Here is a 21,345-nt window from a genome sequence, read left to right on the forward strand (position 1 = left end):
CCTCAGTTTTACTTCAAATACTGGAAACTAAGGTCCAAAATACACCATGAAAATAATCCAGTTTGAGACCACTTTTACTGCCCTGGCTCAGTGCTAGGGAATCTTGGGAATTGTAGTTTATTGTGGCACCAAAACTTACTGAGAAGGCTAAATGTCTCACAAAAGTAGTTCCCAGAATTTTGTCAGGGCAGCTAAAGTGGTCTCAAACTGGATTATTTCTGTGTGTTTTGGACCTAAATTTAAAGTGCATAAGCAGTTTGCATGCAATTAGCTTGGCAGGAAGAAGTGAAAAGGTGGAACCTTGCCTTTTCCAATAGGCTCAGGCAAAAGTAAACTTGTGTAGTCTCTCCTAGCTCATAGGTTCTTCCTCATTAATAACTTTTGGCATCTTGATCACCTTTAGATGTTCCTTATCCACATATGTCCTGGCTTTTACCTGTAAATTGTTGCACGAGAGTTTGCATTGTCAGGCCCTATGGGTTTGTGAGAATCCATATATAATTTTCAGGCAGACTTAATACTGAGATGTTTAAGACAAATTGTGATATCCTGTCACAAAGTGTGTCAGAAAATTACTGTTTCTTTACTGTCTGTTGGTCCATAATGAATATGAAGTTTATCTTTTTTCTTATTTTTTGCAAATACTGTATAAAGGTGGAATTGAGCACCACCAAGTGGCTCCCAACTGCATTTCTTTTAATTCAGGAACTAATTAAAAGTAAACCTTTAAAAGTCAAATGAACATCCTAAACTTGTTCTTAGGAGTTTATCACACATGGGGAAATTGGAAGTTTTAAGAGGGTTCATCCTGTGAAAATCACGCAATTACTATTAAAGCATGATTAAGATTTTCACACACAGTGGTCATTATCCTGAGAATAACCAGGCAATAAACAACAACAAATCATTCACAGGATTTCCCCATGAATGATTTGTTGCTGTTTATTGCCTGGTTAATCCCAGGTTAATGGCACTTTAATCATTTTTGACTGCGATGTTGTGTGAAAACCTTTATCACGAATGTACAATTTTCACGGGATATTCCGGGGGTAATGTTACTTTAATCATGGCGTTGTGTGAAAATCTCAGTCGCGAATGTGCGATTTTCACGGAATCAACCCCGTTTATACTTCCAGTTGTCCCAGTGTGATAAACGCCTTATTTATTATTATTAACCTTTATTTATGAAGCACTGTAAATTTACACAGCGCTGTACATGCAATCTTTTTAGTTAGACGGTTCCCTGCCCTCAAGCTTACAATCTAAAAAGACATGACATAAAAGGAGAAGGGAAAGGTGGTGGGGTTAGTAGGCTAATACATATAAAGTACATAGCAATACAGGAAATGGTTCGATAAAACCATTAAACCATTAAAATATTTATATCCCACCCTTTGTCATGGGATCATATATATATATATATATATATATATATATATATATATATATCACTCATTTCCAATTTATGATGACCCTAAAGTGAACATATTATGGGTTTTCTTGGCAAGATTTGTTTGGGGGGGTTGTCTTTTGCCTTCGCTTGAGGCTGAGAGAGTGTGGATTAGAATCCTGGTTTCCAGAATCACAATTCAGTGCTCAGACCACTACACCATGCTGCTTTTCGTTGTTGTTTTGTGCGTCTTCAAGTTGTTTTTGACTTATGGCAACCCTATCGTGGGGGTTTTTTGGCAAGATTTTTCATAGGTGGTTTTCCATTGCCTTCCCCTGAGGCTGAGAGCTCTGGTGCCAACAGCAAACTACAGCTCCCAGGATTCCCTAGCACTGAGCCAGGGCAGTTAAAGCGGCCTCAAACTGGGTTATTTCCGCAGTGTGTTTTGGCACTAATAGAAATGTAAATCCATGCTTCTTAGTCCTACTCTAAAGGGAGGACATTTTTGGCATCCTTTCTGGACAGAAGGCTGTTTTAAACTTTATTGCAATGTTTTGTTTTGTATGTGTGTGTTTTTTTAAAAATCTGTGAGCCGCCTTGGGTCCCTTTTGAGAGAAAGGCGGGCAACACCAATGAAATACACAAATATAATTTAGTCCTGCTCAAAAATGGAGGACATTCTGAAAGGGAAGGAGGCAGGTCCTGGGGAAGGAGGAGGGCCAAGCTTCCCCAGTCCCACACAAAAACACCCCTCCCCTGTGGGACACAATTCCTTGTTACACCGGAAGTGGCCAATCTCTCCAAAGCCGGAAGTGGGTGCTGCAGAGGCACTCTCTTTCTGGGAGAGGTGTTTCCCTGCTGCTGTTCCTCCTCCTGTTCCCGGCTGGGCTTCGTGGGTGAGTATCTCCAGGGCTCCCTGCTTTCCAGGGTTTTTGCTGGAGTGGGCTGAAAGTGGGGAGAGCCAGCGTGGCTTAGACTGCGACTCTGTGCTCCCCAAAACTCTGCCCTTTAAGGGAATTTTGAACTTCAGCTCCCAGAATCCTTCAGTATTGGCTAACATGGCTGAGGCTTCTGGGAGTTGAAGTCCAAAATCTCTTATAAATGGCATACAGTTTGGGGACCGCTGAGGTTCAGCCATAGAAACCCACTGGGTGACCTTTGGGCAAGTCACACTCTCTCAGCCTCAGAGGGGATGGCCATGGCAAAACAAAAACAAAACCAGACCCTCTCAACAAAGCTTGCCAAGAAAGCAATGCTGGGGAGTAGGATTAAGGAGTAAAGGAGTAAGAGGTTTTTACTGGAGTGGAATCATAGAATCATGGAGTTGGAAGAGACCCCAAGGGCCATCCAGCTGAACCCCATTCTGCCATGCAGGAACTCAAAATCAAAGCATCCCCAACAGCCTCTGTTTAAAAACCTCCAAAGAAGGAGACTCCACCACTCTCCAAGGGAGTGTGTTCTACCATTCAACAGCCCTTACTTTCAGGAAGTTCTTCCTAATGTTGAGCTGGAATCTCTTTTCCTGGAGATTGCATCCATTGTTCCGTGTTCTAGTCTCTGAAGCAGCAGAAAACAAACTTGCTCCCTCCTCAATATGACATCCCTTCAAATATTTAAACAGGACTATCATATCACCTCTTAAGCATTTCTTCTCCAGGCTAAACATACCCAGCTCCCTAAATCATTCCTTATAGGACATGGTTTCCAGACCCTTCACAATTTTGGTCGCCCTCCTCTGGACACGCTCCAGATTTTCAACATCCTTTTTGAATTGTGATGCCCAGAACTGGACACAGTATTCCAGATGAAGCCTGACCAAAGCAGAATAGAGCAGAATATATTTGTTACTCCATACGCCTGTTGCTATATTGTACATCCAAACACTAAATAACAATTTTATTATATTACACTGGGGAAGGGACTGGGAGGCCAATAGAGACACTTACACAAACACACATGCCAGCCTTGCAAAGCAACTGGGGCTTTCCCCCAGGAAAGGGGGAGTAGGAGTAAGGAGTAAAGGAATAAGAGGTTTTTACAGGAGTAGGAATAGGAGTAACATTAAGAAAAAAATATCTTACTCTGAAGTAGGACATGGAGTAACCCCCAAATCACCACTACTCCCCAGCCCTGAAAGAAGATCCCATGATAGGGTCACCATAAGTCAGAAGCAGCTTGAAGGGGCACACAGCACAGCAGGAGAAGGTGGGTGGACATTATAGCTGTCTGTCCTAAAAGGGGCTCCACTCCCGCTACCTTTGTATCTCTTATTTAGCAGAATCCCACTAGATTCCTTGCCTAAGAAAATCCTGTGGAATGGGTTGCCATAAATAAATAGGCAAGTTGAATGTGTGTGCCCATATGTACGCACACACACACATGAGAAAATACAGAGAATATACACAATAGTAAAGTATGAGAAATGTAACTGCATTAGTCTTTTCTTGCATTTATTTATATTGCGAAGTTGAGGAGGGAGAAATCTGAGTGATACTGAAATATCCTTTGAAGCTGAAAGCATATTTGAGGTCTTGTAACATTAATATTTTCTTTCTTTTCTTTTTAAAGAAAACAGTGTCCATATGAATGAGCACAGCTCTGTTCTTCCAACTACACTTTTAAGTACTTGTGTCCATTTGCCATAGCAGACATGAGTGGCTCCAAACCTGACATTCTTTGGGCTCCCCACCATGTGGATAGATTTGTTGTATGTGATTCAGAACTCAGTCTCTACCACATTGAATCTGCTGTAAGTTCAGAACTCAAAGCAGGGTCACTGCGTTTATCTGAAGAAACTACAGCCACCCTATTGTCCATCAATTCAGACACTCCATATCTGAAATGTGTAGCTTGGTATCCTAAGTATGATCCTGAATGTCTTCTGGCAGTTGGGCAAGCCAATGGTCGAGTTGTGCTTACTAGTCTCGGCCAAGATCACAACTCAAAGTGCAAAGATTTGATAGGAAAAGAGTTTGTTCCAAAACATGCACGACAATGTAACACTCTAGCATGGAATCCGCTAGACAGTAATTGGCTTGCTGCTGGCCTGGATAAACACCGGGCTGACTTTTCAGTGCTTATCTGGGACATCAGTAGCAAATATACTCCAGAAACTCCAATTACTACTGAGAAAGTAAAGCTGTCGGCTGGAGATACTGAAGCAGGACTGGTTGTAACCAAACCGCTTTATGAATTGGGGCAGAATGATGCTTGCCTTTCTCTTTGTTGGCTTCCACGGGATCAGAAACTTCTTTTAGCTGGAATGCACCGAAACCTGGCTATCTTTGACCTTAGGAATACAAGCCAAAAAATGTTTGTGAATACCAAGGCTGTTCAGGGTGTAACTGTTGATCCATACTTCCATGATCGTGTAGCTTCCTTCTATGAAGGTCAAGTGGCCATATGGGACCTTAGAAAATTTGAAAAACCTGTGTTAACCCTAACAGAACAACCGAAACCTTTAACAAAAGTAGCATGGTGTCCTACTAGAACTGGATTACTGGCTACTTTAACCAGGGATAGTAACATCATCAAGCTCTATGATATGCAGCACACTCCTACACCTATAGGGGATGAAACTGAACCTACAATCATTGAAAGAAGTGTGCAGCCTTGTGAACACTATATTGCTTCCTTTGCATGGCATCCTACAAATCAAAATCGCATGGTAGTTGTGACTCCCAGTAGGACTATGTCTGACTTCACTGTGTTTGAAAGGATCTCCTTGGCATGGAGCCCAGTCACTTCTTTAATGTGGGCATGCGGGAGACACTTGTATGAATGCACAGAGGAAGGGGAGGCAAGTTCCTTGGAAAAAGACATTGCCACCAAAATGCGTCTAAGAGCTTTATCCAGGTATGGCCTTGACACGGAACAGGTCTGGAGAAACCATGTTCTAGCTGGAAATGAAGACCCACAACTGAAGTCGCTTTGGTACACTCTGCACTATATCCTTTAAAATAATGTTTGGTATGTTGGAAAAGCCCTGCATAATGCCTTGCTAGGCAGACTTTTTATGCCTAAAAAGTAAAAATGACATTCCCTTGCCTGCATTGTTGCAATACATTATTTTCTGCTTCTCAAGAATACCAGGTGTGAATGAAAGATGGCAGGTATGGATAGCCCTAAATTACAAGCAGGTAAAAGGGAGCCAGGCAATCACCAGGAATAAATAGCATTGACAGAAGCACCTTGGTAGTGTTGATCTTGGCATTTGTGGTACTGAATGGAAAGAAGGTGGAGGTAGTGAAATGAGAGAGGGGGATATCAAGGACATAGAGATTTGGTGCAGAGTAGGGTCAAGGTAGGATACTTTTTGCAGATTACCTTTACATTCAGTTCATTTAAATGAACATTTGTTCATTTAAATAGATAATATTGCCTGTGCGATACATAAATGTGAATGTTATTGGAATGTGTTCTTTATGATGTTCATTATTATGTATACTTTATTAGGTTTATTGCTTTATTCTGTAGGTTGTGCCAGATAGGACCATATAATTTATAATTCAAGTGAATGAAATATCCAAAGAAATAAAAACCTCAATGCCACACTAGAATAAGTGTTCCAGAGAAGTCATGCAGAATGTTTTAAATTGTTAGGTGAAAGAGCAATATTAATAAAGTCTGAGCAAAACCAGCCTATTAACAAACGTTAGTTAGGCTTCTGTTTTCAGAACAATTTGGCCAAAGAATATATTATCCTTGGCTTGATATGAAATAAAAATAAAAAATTTAATCCTTTTTAACAGACCACTTCGCACTTTGCCTTTAGCCCAAACCTAATTTTTAAAGTTAATCAGGCATTGTAAGCAATGTGAGATATAGGGCCAAAATAGATGGTGTGAAGCCGCCCCACCCAAAGATGGATTGGGGATGTGGGAGCTGCATGCCATGGCACCAATCCACTGTGGCACTGGCTTTTTCAACTGCCCCTTAGTGGCTCTTCCACAGTGCCATGGTGGCTTCCTGGCACATTGGGGGCTTGCGGCGTGTAACCACCACACCCCCAAGATGCCTGGAAGCTGGCCCACATGTGGGTAGCTGGGCAGCTGGAAGCCAGCGCAAAGGGGCGGTCTGTTTCACCCCTTAATGTGAGTGTCAGCATTTTACTGGGGGTGATGGTGGGGCGGTCCACAGGGAAGGGCCAGCCCAAAGGTTACTTGTGTAGGTATAGGCAGCTCTTTAAATCACAGCCATACTTGGTTTTTCAAGAGTTCAGATAGGTCAAATCCAGGAATCTCCAAAACCATGGATCCAGCTGCACACCTTTTGCCCCCCGCCCCCACCCATGTTAATAATGTACCATATTTCCTATATCTGAAATACTTATGAAACAGTATAACGATGATATGGATCAGAAATGCACAGGAAATAAAGGATCCTTAGTTTACGCAGGCATCAAATCGATAGTGAAAACATCTATGGGTAAGTACATCTTGACTGATCTGGTATCTGAAAACATGCCAAGTCTTTTTGGTTGTTAAATGGCTTTGCTAAGCCTTTCCCCAATTTACCCTGTGGGTTTGTTGTGGGACAGGAAGGATTGAATGAGATTCACTGAGGCAGAGTTCAGTGTACATGCATATGACCTTTAAAAAAAAAAACCTTCCTTTTTGTCTATGGAATTCTGTCTTTTCAGAGTGCATTTTCTGAACTACCGCTTAATTCATATGACACACTGATTGGCCAGATAATTCCAAGCCAACATTATAGGTCAGTTTATACCCAGATGCCTGACAGGAAATAAGATATTTTCTTTATCAAAAATGAGTTTTTAAAGCCCACAATAGTGAGGCCCAAATGAAAACAGCACCCTATAATTTTTAGTAGCAGCATTTCTTTAGCAGCATTTGTTCTCTTGTTAGTAACAAAATGTCATTTCCTGAAGTATTAATAAAAGCATGAGCAATCAGTGGTATATGCTTAGTACAATAAGCACAAGAGTCTGGTATAGTAGTTGTAGTTCTGAATGTTAAAAAAATGCTTTGTTTAAATAACTGGGATCATTTTTCTGCAGGAACAACAGAGAACCTCAGGCACAGCAGGAGTGGATCTGACAGGCAGGCAGATATTATTCAGTATCTGAGTGAAGAAAGGTCATTGGCTTTACAGCTTTGTGGGTGGATAAAGAAAGGCACAGATTTGGATGTGGAACCCTTTCTACATTCCTTGGAACAAGAAGGAGACTGGGAGCGAGCTGCTGCTGTAGCCCTATTCAACTTGGACATCCGACGAGCAATACAGATACTGAACAAAGGAGCTTCTTCTGGAAAAGGTATCTATTCTGATTTCATGTTCCTTTTGAAGGATGGGTTTCTTCTTGTTGCATTTTCTTTATGTCTGCTTATCTCTCTTAACTAATCATATATTATCTTAGGCTTTAGAAAGGATTAGATTGAAGTAAGTCTTTCTACATGCAAGCAATGCCTTTTGTTCATAGAAGGGCTGTTTTATTGCACCAAATGTAAAGGATTACTTCCAGACACAAAAGAATTGAATTTTGTTCACCTATTATGGCACTATGCAATCTTGCCGGCAGAGCAAAAAGCATTAGGAGCTTTTTGCATTAGGGCAGGGATGGAGAGTCTCTGGCCTATGAGGGGGGCATCTGGCCCATGTGGGCTTTCCATCTGGCCTGCAAACCTTTTCTGCTCTTATATATAATTCAAGATCAAATACGAGACAATTTTTACATCTCTTTTTAACATATTTTTTTTTACAATTTTACAATTGTTGCATAATGGATTGGATCCAGAGAAGCCGTTACATACTGGTTGGATCCCAAGAGCAATGAACCAGTCCACTCTGCTAAAGAAAATGGCAAATTCCAAACCCATATAGTCAGTAACTGGAACAGATAGATGGCTGTCACAAGCCTGTTGCTCCATAAATGAGATCACAGTGATGTGAGGAGTGAGACCAGAAAACCCTCAGCACAACTACTGCATTTATTTTATGCTGTACAGTATTTAAGTCTTCTGATCAGCTATTCTGAGCAGCAGTTGTTTCGCATGAGCAAAGTGTTAAATGTATGAAACAGTCCATGTAGATATTGTTACTTTTCTCTGTAAAGAAAACTTACCTTGGCAAAAGGATTCCTCTTCATGATGTAGGAGTAGTGCCACTATCTTTTTTGTATGTTTGTGTGCGCTTGGTTTTAAACCTTTTGAAAATTTTCTAATTTGTTGTTTTGGAAGCTGCCTTGCGTGTCATCCTGGGAGAAGGATGGCAAATAAATAAATTCATAAGCATGAATTCTGTTTTAAAATTGATGACATTGGCTTTTTTCTACTATTCCTTGAGTACCTAGGGATTCCTTAGAGAATATGGATCCTTAAAATACTAACAAAACCCAGCTGTATTTTCAAAATGTGCTCCAGAATTTGCCAAGTAGAATTTAAATTTGATTACTGTGCTCTCTTTGTTTTTTGCAATGCAGGTGATCTAAATCTCAACGTTGTGGCCATGGCACTGTCAGGTTACACAGATGAAAAGAACTCCTTGTGGAGGGAGATGTGTAGCACTCTAAGGTTACAGCTCAACAACCCATACCTGTGTGCCATGTTTGCTTTTCTGACAAGTGAATCGGGTTCTTATGATGGGGTTTTGGTAAGCTATTTTTAATTAGTGATATCTGCTTTGATAAAATATGTGTAGTAGCAAATCTGTGGTACTTATGCAACTTGGGAACTTGATCTAAAAGTTCATGTGTTAAGAGAACTTGTTGGCTTAGGCAGGCTTCAAGAAACAACATATTGTGGAAACGTTATTGAAATACGTAGGAGAAAATGAGGTGTTGAAAGTTAAAGTGTCCTTGTATAATATATTTATGCACTGCTCATCAATTATCAAAATTTCAAGGTGAATTTTAATGAATTTTACAAAAATAATTAAAACAACAATTATAATATTGCAGAAATCTCTGTAGTAATCCCCCGCCAAGCCTCAGTAAGTTTGGTACTACAGTCTGCCCTCTCAATACGTGGGGGATCCGTTCTGGACTCTCCCGCATATGGGAAAAATAGCTTATTCTCAAGCCCCATAGGAAAGAATTAGGCATGTGCACACGGCGCATGGCACGGGTATACACCTCATTACTTCTAATGGGGCTTGCCTTCCGCATGAACTCAAAGCTGCGGAAGGCAAGTCCGCCTATGAGGAGGGCTGACTGTAATGTCAGCAAATGCTTGGCTAAGACAGTAAGCTTTAACAGGGGCTGAGACACTGTTAAGGTTGGCATCTGTCATACAGAATGTGGATGGGAACTCCAGAACAGAGGTACTGAGAAAGTGCTTGCTAAGGATGTGTGTTTTTCCCTTAGTTCACAGTGTTCAAAGAGTGACATGTGGGCCGCATGTGGCCTGTGCTGACCCCCCGCCCCACACATACAGTTATTAAAAAAGTTAGGCATTTTTTGCACCAAACTCTTTCAAAACAGCTGCCCCCTCAAGGCCTCCCCAACCTTCTGAAGCAAAAAATAAAAATCATTTTAGACTGAAATGCAAATCACAAAATAGCATTTCTGTCACATCAGGTTCACTGGTGTAACCCATTGGTGGGATCCAGGGGTGAAAATTGGGTCTCGCCCATTTGCAGTTACTCACCCTACCAACAGTTATCCCACCCTATGGCAAACTGCTCCTGAGAGTGATTTCAGAGTTGTGAGGAAGTGCTGAGAAATTGGAGTGAACTGATACAACAGACCAATGGGCAAGCAACTAGAAAGAAAGTAAAGTGATTTTCAGGAATGATCACTTTAAATAACATGTCCATTTTTTAAAAGTTGAATGTACTTTATCATAATGTAAATTAGAATTGTCATATTTTTTAAAAAAAGTCTAATGCTGACATGTTTATTTTTTTTCAGTATGAAAGTAATGTAGCTGTACGAGACAGAGTGGCATTTGCTTGCAAATTTCTGACTGATGCCCAGGTGAGATGATAAGATCTGACATTATTTTCCTGCTTTACTCCTGATTGCCTTTAGGAAGTACAATGGCTTGAGTAGCAGTAGCTGTATCAAACTTGGATGTTTGTCATTCTCTTGGTAGGGAAGCAAAGAGTGTTGCCATGCTAAGGAATTTGATACCATTCCTAAGCATAATACACAGCTGGAGCAAGAACTAATGGTATTATTTTAAGACCTTTTCTCTTGTAAAAGGACATTTTCCAGTGGCAAAATAAAAATTACTTTTCAACAACTAGTGTAGAAGTAAGAATATTAAACAGAGAAGTTGGTGGTTCTTTATTAAAAACTTGTGGGCAAGTTTTGATCCCCCAGATACTTTTGGACTGTGACTTCTATCAGTCCTGGGGATGGCTGCAAGTTACAGCTGAACAACATCTGAAAAGCCACAAGTTGTTCACCCCTGTTCCAGGCTACTGGAACAATACAAATGAGGCATCATGGGTGTGTTAGTAAATTTTTGTGGAATTGTTACTTTAAAAGGAATTAGTATCTGGTACCCTGTTGAAAACATTTAAAGACTGAGTATACAAGGAAGATAATATTTCATGTGTTGCTAAATACTGATAATTAGATATAGCAGTCAGAATCTTGATGTGGCAGTGATCCTTTCTTCAATTTTTAATTTTGATGTGGAATTCCAGGGTAAGAGCCACAGAATGTGGTAGCTCATCCTTTTTCCCCCTCTTGTAGCTGAACAGATTCATTGAAAAACTAACCAATGAAATGAAAGAAGCTGGGAACCTTGAAGGAATCCTACTGACAGGACTCACAAAGGATGGAGTAGACTTAATGGAAAGTTATGTTGATAGAACAGGAGACGTTCAGACAGCAAGCTACTGTATGCTACAGGTTGGTATCTTTGAACTAATGAACATTTATGAAAATCCCATTTCTATTAATATTTATCATACATCAGTCTACTTCTTCATTTTGCCCATGAAGCATTTGCAGTGTCATTCTGTTTTTTTCCTAAAACATATCTGTCTAAAATTATTTTCATACCTGGGGAAGTTACAGATGAATTGGTTTGTAAAATAACTTAGAAGCAAAGCATTTCCCACTGAAAACTTTATCCCAGTTTCCATTTTATTTTCTTTTGGCAAAAATGGCATTTCATTAGAGTAGTCCATTCTATTTGTGTATCTTGTTACTTGATACATTTCTGTCTTTTTAGGGTTCTCCCTCTGATGTACTTAAAGATGAACGGGTTCAATATTGGATTGAAAACTACCGTAATCTATTAGATGCATGGAGGTTTTGGCATAAACGAGCAGAATTTGACATCCATCGCAGTAAACTGGATCCCAGCTCCAAACCTTTAGCACAGGTGTGTGTTTTTCTAACTTTTCTAAATGTATCATTAATTCCAGACAAGGCACAGAAAAAGGCATGTGTTGTTCAACACTTAGAGGTTTCACAATTCAAAGTGGCTTGCTTGATTTCCATTGTAAACATAAAGACATCAAGGACTTTGCCATCTTACTGTTTTTTAGTCCTGCTAACTCTTGCCAGTATCGACCGTTAGTCAAAGCAGAGTAATTATCACCTCAAAGTACCATTCTTAGGACTTTTTGCAGCAGGCATTTGGTAGCAAAATGGGAACATCCAGTTATATATGGTATATTTCTCTTTGCCAATACTCATAATTAACAGGGCCTTTTGTTCAAGTAAACAGTCTACCAATTTTTTCATAAAATCTAAAGCTTAAAAAAGATACTCTTTGCCCTGGTCATATTTTACCTTGACTACTGCATTCTTCATGCTGGTCTTCCATTGTTCATCATCCATTCATGTCCTTGATGTGCTCTGGGCCCAGATGATTCAGTGTTGTGTCATTCTGCTGTATGACTTCATCCCTTAGATCCTCACAATGTCAACTCCCAGGCCCTGTACAAATTGTCCTTGCTTTCAAAGCCTGCCATGGCCTTATTCCTTCTTTGTGTGAGGTTCGCTTGTTTGGTGCCATCACCATCAGTTATCCAAAGGTCTATAGCTCCCTCATGCGATGTCAATTATTTTGTTTTGCTGCTCCTTGTGCCTGGAATTTCCTCCTTGGATGCCTTACTGTGTTCACTTCTCTTGCTGCTTTTAATGCCCCTTTAAACTCATAGTTTCTGGTTACCACTCTCAGTTGCAACTTCTGAATTTGTAAGACTAATTTCAAGGTGGAGTAAATGTATACAAGAGTGCTCTGAGTACTTCAAATGCTCCAGAAGTTTTCAGAAATGACAAATGAGTTTGTTGGGGGGGATGTTCTTTCATCCAAAAAAGAGTGGGAACTTTTGGGAGGGCACACATTTTTTCCCCATTCTTGGGGAAAGTGTTCAATAAATTTACCAATACACCAACGTCAATTACCTATAAATTTCCAGTCAAGCAGAAACCTTAGTTTCACAAGAGTTTCAAAGCATTTTAACAGTCAATAGGAATAACAAGCCTTTCTTTGGCTGCTACTCCTACCACTACTACTGTCTGTACAACTCTTTCTTAATTAATAACCATGCTGCTCTAACATAATAGCCTTAACATAAAGTTTATGGTTGCCAAAGTTCATATAAGAATGAACTATAATTAATTAAAAATAACTTTAATGATCACAATCTATTCTGTACTGAGTTAATTTTAATCCCAAATTTATTGCAGTTCATACAATAATGTTTAATGGATTTAAAATGGATTGCCTGAGGGCAGCAAATAGTCAAATTAACAATTTATAAGCCACTTTGTCCAATTCTTGGCTGAAGGATGGAGTATAAATGCCCTCAATAAATACCGTCAGCCCTTCATATCCATGGATTTGAGCATCCATACCTTGAAAATACTAAAAATACATATTAAATTCTAAAATTCAGGATGTTGTGCACCTCTGACCTAATTCCTCAAATGTAACTAAGCCAAAGTACTTGGACATGAAATAATCTCATTCGTGCAGCTGCCTGAAAGTAATTCTAATTTTGCTTATTTGAAGTATCCCATCTCTCCTCTTAAAAAAGCTCAGGGAACTATCAATAAACAGTAAAAATACTGCTCCCATCCACAGGTTTGACCATCTAAAAAAGACATAATGTAATGGGGAAAGAATGAAGCAGAAAATAGTCATGGCAGGAGGGCAATGAAATGGCTCTTCTTTTCATCCTTGTCTTTATTGCATGCTAGAATAAATCTAGGAAGAAGCATTCATGAAGATGAATTAGTTTTTTAACATGGTACTAAACCATCTCTAATTGTTGTAACCACAGCCTCAAAGACTGTGGTTAGCTCAATGGTCTTACCAGTGATATACAATGCAAGATTTTCATGCAGTGGCTCTGGAAAATTTGTCATCTGCCTCTCAGGTGACAGACACACAGTGTCATTTCTAGAGTTGGCCTAAAAGCCTCATAAGTTTGGTAAAACCTGCCAGAGCTTATGCTCTGTTGATGTATCATCTGAGAAAAGGGTTCATGAATAAATTACTGATTTACTCTTGTATACATACATACATGAGTATGTGTAAACATCATTGTTGCATAACTTATACATTACAATTGAGCTCTTGCATATATATTTTTGTCCCCAAGGTATTTGTAAGTTGCAACTTTTGCGGAAAATCAATCTCCTACAGCTGCTCAACCATTCCACATCAAGGCCGGGGTTTCAGTCAGTATGGTGTAAGTGGATCCCCAACCAAGTCGAAAGTCACAAGTTGTCCTGGTTGCCGCAAGCCTCTTCCTCGCTGTGCACTTTGCCTAATAAATATGGGCACTCCAGTTTCTAGTTGCCCTGGTATGGCTCACATTTTATTAAATTCATCCACTTAATTCAGACTACATGCATGTTTTTCACCTTTTGTTTTTACATTATATTTTATTTGAAGGACATGTTCTTAAAATCAGATTCTCATAAATGGCTTTGCTCTTCATTTTATCAGCTTCCACTCCATTTTTGTTAGTGTTTTGCTTTCCTTAAATCCATTTTTCAAGAATGTCTTCTCCTAAGCCACATGTTCCCTTCTGCTTGTTTGCTTATTCATAATGTTTGCAGACAAGTGAACAAATTTATTTTACTGCTAGCAGCCTGGCATAGAAAGAGCGGGTGCTCCTGGTTTCAAGTGAACACCTGAATTAATAACAAGGATCCTTGAATTCTTAGAAGAGTTTAACATATTAGGTGCAGGTCCTGAAAAGAATGTAGACTGTGGCTAAAATCCAAAGAGCTACTTCAAGTGTTGTTGTAGGGTTTTGGTATACCTAGGAAATATTTTGACTTTTTTTTTGCCTTAAGTAAGCAGGCCTGCATTCAGATGCAGAAACCACTTTAAATGTGTTTTTAAAAAGCCATTTACCAAGCAGCAAACCCTCCGCTGGTTTGGAAGTGCAGAACTAGTTCTGCAATTCTTTGGCTACAGGCTCATCTGTCAATTACATGTACCTGTTATAATGTAACTATACATAGAATCATGCATTATATATCTCTGCTGTAAATGTAGGAAATTGTTTATTTATTGTTTATTTTATTTCTATGTTGCACTTCTCCTGAAGTGGGAGCCAAGGTGGCTCAACAAAGGAAGTCAATTGAAATCTGTTGATGCAGTTTTAAAAATAAAATCATCACAATTAAAGCAATACAAAATTATTTAAAAACATACAAAAGTTAAAAAAAGCACCCCAATAAAAAGTTTCCCTGGTATGATTACATATAAAAACCCTGCTTAAAAAGGCTTTTGCCTGCTGGCAAAAGGAAAGCAGGGAGAGGGCAAACCTAACCTCCTGCTGGAGGGGGTTTGAGAGGTTAGAAGCAGCCAGAGAGAAGGCTCTGTGTTATGTCCTCATCAAGCAAGCCTGTGATGGTAGCAGATCTGAGAAAAAGCCTTCCCCTGAAGGTGTTACGAGTTCCTGCAGGTTCATGGGTAGGCATGGTTTTTCCGATAGCCTGAATCTAATCCATATAGCTCTTTATAGGTTATGGGCAGCACTCTGAATTGTGCCTGGTAGCCAGTGAATCTGTTTCAACAAGGAAGTTACATGATCCCTATAACTGGCCCCAGTCAGCATTCTGGCCACTGCATTTTGAACTTACTGAAGTTCCTGAAGAGTTTTCAAAGGCAGCCCCACACAGAATGTGTTACAGTAGTCCAAACAGGATATAATCAAGGCATGTATCACTGTAGCCAAATACGGCAAGGAACAGGTACAGCTGGTGCATTAGTTTTAACTGCAGATGCATTCTTGGCCGCTGCTGAAACCCTGAGCATCCAGGCCCAGAGTTGTGTCCAGGAGAATGTGGCTAATGTTTGAAGGGACCTGTATTATTTTCTTTCACATCCTAACGCCAAGCTTGAGTTCATTTTATTATAGCCAGGTAGTTCTAATAACAACTAGAACTACTTGAAATATAATTAATTTACCAATAATAATATAGTTACTTCCTGTTTAAAAATCTACACTACCTAATTACTTAGAGCCTGAAATGTTTGACCATCTTAAATGTTAACTTCTAGAGTGCTTTTTTGCCTCACAATTATTTCATGGTATATTTGTTTTTCCAGCCATACAGTTTTTCTAACTTCAGACTTAAATTTCAAACATGTAACTTAATTTGTATTACTGTGAAAGCAAATGCACTGAAAATTTTCTTATACATAGGAGGATCCAAATCAGATGAAAAGGTGGACCTCAGCAAGGACAAGAAATTAGCTCAGTTCAACAACTGGTTTACTTGGTGTCACAATTGTAGGCATGGTGGTCATGCTGGACACATGCTTAGCTGGTTCAGGTAAGGAAACGAAGGTGAATTTGTTGCATAAACTATTGGGCCTTGATGGCCATATATTTTCTTCATCTATCCATCTAGAGACTTCTAAACCACAACACAACAGCAAAATACAATGTATACACAACATATTCCTACAGTAGCACTGACAGTGGAAGTCGAAGCCCTAGGAGTGTTCAGATATACTAGCAAATTAAATGTGTTTCTAATTCTAATAGTAGTGATTTTGATACATTGAATAAAAATTTGCTGACTTTCCAAAATATATAAAGTTTTAAAACTTTGTATTTTTTCCAATGCAAAACAAAGGAAAGGCAGTCCTTAAAGCATAACATTATCATTAAGCTGAACAAAAAGTCATGCTTTAAGAAAGAAAGAAAGGTATTTAGAAGGTATTTATCAATCTGTTGTTCTTGAGTTTAATGTTGTAAGAGTATAATGTAATGTTTTATGGTACGTCTACAAATGCAGGCATTAAAATTTCCTAGAATTTCAAAATGTTAGGTATTGATTCTTTTAAGTCCAAAGGTTAGAATACAGAGGACTGCTTCAGGCATCTCCCAACCAACATCCTGTGTAAGACCTTTGGGAACAGTTGCTTTTTTCTCTTCTGTGATGAGAAGATCACTGTGCCATATCACAAACAATTCCCTTTGCTTGTATTTGTCACAGAGGACTCTTTAAGAAACAAGCCCAGGTTTTTATAGTCCCTTGGATCTTAATAAGTAAAGCATATGGCCCTGGAGAACAGGAAGACAGTGGGATTTTTTTTTGGGGGGAAGGGGTTATTTGAGACGAAAAACATGTCTCCATCACACCTAAAATAGTCTTTAAAGGGAAAATTGCATTCCTTGGAGGATTTTTGGAGTGCAGTTCTCCCCTCGATTGGTGAAATTTCAGTCTTAAAGCACCTTTTTTCCTGAATCTCCTCACATGGCTTTTTAAACTATTTGATTTCTGCTGTACTGCTTTAGTTTGTACCTCTGCAGGATAAGGATTCCTAGGATAAAATGTCTCATTCTTTTTATAGTAAATGCCAGGTGACATGCTGTGGAAGCTTTAAGCATTGTTTTACTTGACGTTTATTTCAAAAAAGCTTCTAAAATTTGTTTCACTGGAAGCAGAAATTGGAGATGGTCCATTCTCTCTACAGAAACAAGACCAAGAGCAAATTGTGGCATAAACTATGAACTGCTAATATCAAAAATTAGGGTAAAGCTAAAGAGGAACACTAAAGTAACAATTGTGCCAAAATATAACCTGAAGAACATCTCTGTAAAATAGATTTGCACTATTAAGCCTAAATGACCAGGAGCCAAGTGCCAGAGATGGCACACGTGCCACGGGTTCGCCAACACAGCTCTAGACTTTAAGTGAGACTTGTAATGAGCCAAGTGTGAAGATGACCCATTCATGTGTGCAGATTTATGCCAAAATAGCACAGAACTCTGTTAAAAAAAACTAAATTTGTATCTAGCTTAAAACATTTCAACACTTCTCTGTATTTCATAATTTGTATCTTGTTCTGCTAATCAAATATCCTATCAAATATCAAAGTGTTTTATTCTTGTTTTGCATGAAAAACTACATCCAGGTTATAAATAAAATGCGATTTAAATAAAATAATGTGGTGGGTGGAATATGTAGTAACTCTTTCTTACAAAAATATTTGCAGACAGATGGTATAATGCCACTTTACTTCCTTCTCCAGGGATCATACAGAATGCCCTGTTTCTGCATGTTCATGTAAATGTATGCAGCTGGATACCACCGGGAACCTCATACCAGCAGAGATGGTCCAACCATAAAATGACAGAACTCAAATAACGACTTTCACAATGGAGGCTCCTCTAATACATGTCCTTCACAACCCAAGTAGATACCATAGAGTAAGTCACTCATAATTTGCTTAGAATAAAAAAGTAAATTATTCTATAACATCAGCAATTTTGTGTGGTTTGCATGGCCATGTCGTGCTGGATGGAGTGAGTCTTCAACTGTGTCACAAAGTGGGTTGTGAAGCAAGACATTTCAGAAGTATCTTTAGAGGTTTCATTTAAATGCAAGACACTCACAAGAAGACTTTAAAGCATTACACTGTTCGAGTTCTTGAGGCTTCCATGCAAGATAACCTGGAGTTTTACAGTGTTCTATGGACTCTATGAACATTTGAACAAGTGTCCTGAGCTGCACTGTCAGTTTGTTATATACAAATCACAAATGTTTATACCAGCATTTTCTTGCTCAGACTTAAATTACAATAGGGATTTTTTTCTGCAGGGTGACATTCCTAAGACAATCTTTAGGTGAATTAAGTCATTGTGTAATTTGTATGAATAGTGAGGTTCTTATTTGAATGGCAGCATGAAAAATTATGAGTTTAAAAGTAGCAAATGGAAAATGAATGGACTGCACAGAGTTATCTGAAATACCCAGAATTTGAAAAACCAGGGCTAACCTGTATGCCTGTATTATTGTGAATTGCAAACACCCATATGATTCTATGAAGTTAGACTCACATGAAAGATTTCATTGTAGTTGAAAAGGGCAGTTTCATCTGAAAATTTCAGAGTATAACATGCAGTGAAGAACAGACTGAACAGTAAAATCCATTTACAACATTTGGGTGATGAGATTTCATAATATGCCATTGTTGTGATATTGGCTCCTCATACTAAACTTTCATGTACACCAAAATGTCCCAAATAGGAAGAAATTGGATTTAAGGAATTTGATCAACCAGACCTTTGGTGTACTGATTTTTGCATAAAATAATTCATTGTCTTGACTGAAGTAGACCTCCTGAATCAACTGCTGATTAGCAAGTCAGCATGAGAATGTCATTGTTTCAACTCTAGTTAGGATTAGCAACAGGATTTAGGTCAATATGTCAGTTTCTTTACTGGTAAAATTGTACAAAGAAGAGAAACAGATAATAGCAATGTTCAATAAATAACGAGAAACTTGAACTTCATTTGCACCTTTTCAATGCAGTTTAGTAATCGTTTGGGATGTATTATGGCTGTCTAACTGACAATCTTGTATTTTGTGTTTTAAATGTAAGAGCCTGGATCCAAAGAACCATGTGCAATAATCTGTATACATATATATACTTGGACATTCCTGTTCCTTTCTCCACTACAGTCCCTGGTGCTTCTTGAAAAGCTACTTGTGGGGAATGGAAACAACCAGCATTTGAAAAATCAGATTATCCTAAAACACGGCAGTGGTGAGGGAGAAAATCAAAATCAAACTGGTCATGCAGATATCCATATGGAAGCAACTTCCACTTCTACACAGGACACTTTGGATCCAAGCCAGTTTGTACACAGACATGGTTTTTAAAGGGAAAAACAAATCTAATTAAAACATTTATTTTTATGTACTCATCTGTGTTGGCCTTTATTGATTGCCTCACTCAAAGGCAACTTCCAGTCAAAATTATATTTTTATTGTTAATCTATATTGAAAAGAATACCACAGAATCCAAATTGTTATTGTTTTTGTAATACTGTCAAAAGATCAGCAGACATTTCAGTTTCTTTCTAGAATTAATTTTAAGCCATTAAGAGCAATGTATAGACTTTATTTTTGTGTCCTTGCTTTTGGAGTATTAAGAGCATAGATATTAACTTGGTTGTCTTCCCCTATGTTAAAAAAAGGGTGTTATGGAAATATGAACTGTTAAGGTGTAACTTGGCATTCTGTTTGTGAAATAAAAGGAGCCACATTTTGACTAAAGAATTGCCTGAGTTTACTTCAGAGTGCAATTGCACATGCATGTGCCTTTTGAGGATGTGGAATGGTCCTGATAAAAAAAATCTGTGTACATGAAATTTCTGTACAAAAAAACACTGCAACACTCTAAATCCGTACTGAAAGGTTAAATAGCTGTGTTGTAAAGGTACTGTTTTTGGTTCAGAGTCAGTTGTCAAATATTTGGAAAGCTATATATTTTTATAGTCTGAGGGGTTTGATCCCCTTTTATTACTGTTAAAGCCAGCTGATTCTGCTCTTGAAACAAATAGTTTGGGTTGACTTGCAATTTTGGTGAACATGGTTATTCCACCTCATTCAAGAAATATAAGATATTACTATGATGACAGCTGATACATAGCTTATAGATGAATAAGTCCAAGTGCCCTGAATCATTAGAATCTTGTAAGTACGATTACAGTGCTACCTCCTCCATACTTGTTCTAACACAAGCCAATGCTTAGCATTTAGAGTTAAAGGTGTCATGAAAAGAGCAGCAGTGATAAGGTTAAGTAGTTTTCAGTGCCCCAAAGTCTCCTCATCTCTTATGTATCTATCCTAATCTCTCAGATGTAAACTGATAAATCTCACAGATCTATCCATCTCCTTACACTCAAGTATCAAAAGTGAAACTAGCTTAATTCAGTACAGTATTAGCAGAGCACACAGAAGTTTCCAATTTTTAATGGTATCCTTATAATAAACCCTTTGTCTGTAGTCATCAGAATCAGAATTGTACCTGCTGCATACATATACTCTCTCATCAGTTTGGCATTTAAAAGTTCATTGTTCAAAGGACATTCTATACCTGTACACAAGGATAATAAGTTCACAGGGGAGACAAAGGAGATTACCACACTACACTCCTATGGTGCTGCTATTCCACTTTTACAGCTCTGGCTGCCTTCTAGATTTGCAGTTTAGGGAGGGGCATTTAGAATTCTTTGCCAGAGAGCTCCTAGGCCTCACTAAAATATAAACCCCAGAATGCATTTAGTTCCTTATTTAAGGAATGAGGATTACTGAATTTCAGAGAGTCAAGCCTTGGCTCACATCCAATCATTTGTATTCTCAGAGATAGGTACAGTACAAGTATAAAAACTCAAAATATCTCAAGACATTTCCAAACGTCAGGTTTGCCATTTCGTTCATTCAGGTTCCTATTTTGGCAGATCCCTTATCTGCTGCATGTTTTGTTAGAATGCATTTTTGTATCTAGAGTTCCTGTGCATGTTGTACCACTTAGGATGTCTTCCTCTCATCACTAAACCATTGAAGCCATCCCTTATTTGGAATGGTGCAGCACTGTTTTCAGAGTGATGTGCCTGTCATTTAGGCGGGTTACAGACGGGCAAAAAGGGGTGTGCTCATGACGTCATGAAGGTATAGCCTTTAGACAGCCCTTACCTGAATGCCGCCATGAATGCGCCGCCTGCACGCCCCAAGCGGGAAGATGTGGCATTAAAAAGGTGCTTTT

At 38.8% G+C, this 21,345-nt stretch overlaps 1 protein-coding gene across 4 annotated transcripts; it reads left to right on the forward strand.

Moving 5' to 3' along the window:
• Positions 1 to 2,180: 2,180 nt before the first annotated feature.
• Positions 2,181 to 19,853, forward strand: MIOS (meiosis regulator for oocyte development). Of its 4 annotated transcripts, XR_006104732.1 has the most exons (12): positions 2,181 to 2,286; positions 3,959 to 5,337; positions 6,719 to 6,817; positions 7,410 to 7,667; positions 8,832 to 9,001; positions 10,260 to 10,325; positions 11,052 to 11,210; positions 11,536 to 11,688; positions 13,922 to 14,126; positions 15,986 to 16,115; positions 17,824 to 18,001; positions 19,257 to 19,853. XR_006104732.1 is itself a non-coding variant. In XM_042476242.1 (11 exons), exons 2-11 carry the CDS (start codon positions 4,041 to 4,043, stop codon positions 17,918 to 17,920), a joined length of 2,634 nt encoding a protein of 877 aa, XP_042332176.1. In that variant the 5' UTR covers positions 2,181 to 2,286; positions 3,959 to 4,040; the 3' UTR covers positions 17,921 to 18,120. The 4 variants fall into 4 exon arrangements, 2 of the variants coding, with proteins under 2 accessions (XP_042332176.1, XP_042332177.1); XR_006104733.1 differs by lacking the exon at positions 15,986 to 16,115; XM_042476242.1 differs by lacking the exon at positions 19,257 to 19,853 and having other exon boundaries at positions 17,824 to 18,120.
• The last annotated feature ends 1,492 nt before the right edge of the window (positions 19,854 to 21,345 follow it).

Source organism: Sceloporus undulatus, chromosome 6 (assembly GCF_019175285.1).
Source record: "Sceloporus undulatus isolate JIND9_A2432 ecotype Alabama chromosome 6, SceUnd_v1.1, whole genome shotgun sequence".
In the NCBI taxonomy this organism is placed as follows: Eukaryota; Metazoa; Chordata; class Lepidosauria; order Squamata; family Phrynosomatidae; genus Sceloporus; species Sceloporus undulatus.

Excerpts from the sequence above, each read along its gene's own strand:
- MIOS (XM_042476242.1), top strand. The coding sequence starts at position 4,041 with ATGAGTGGCTCCAAACCTGACATTCTTTGGGCTCCCCACCATGTGGAT. Across the intron at positions 11,211-11,535 it reads CAAGCTACTGTATGCTACAG|GGTTCTCCCTCTGATGTACT; the intron begins GTTGGTATCTTT and ends CTGTCTTTTTAG. Across the intron at positions 16,116-17,823 it reads CACATGCTTAGCTGGTTCAG|GGATCATACAGAATGCCCTG; the intron begins GTAAGGAAACGA and ends TTCCTTCTCCAG.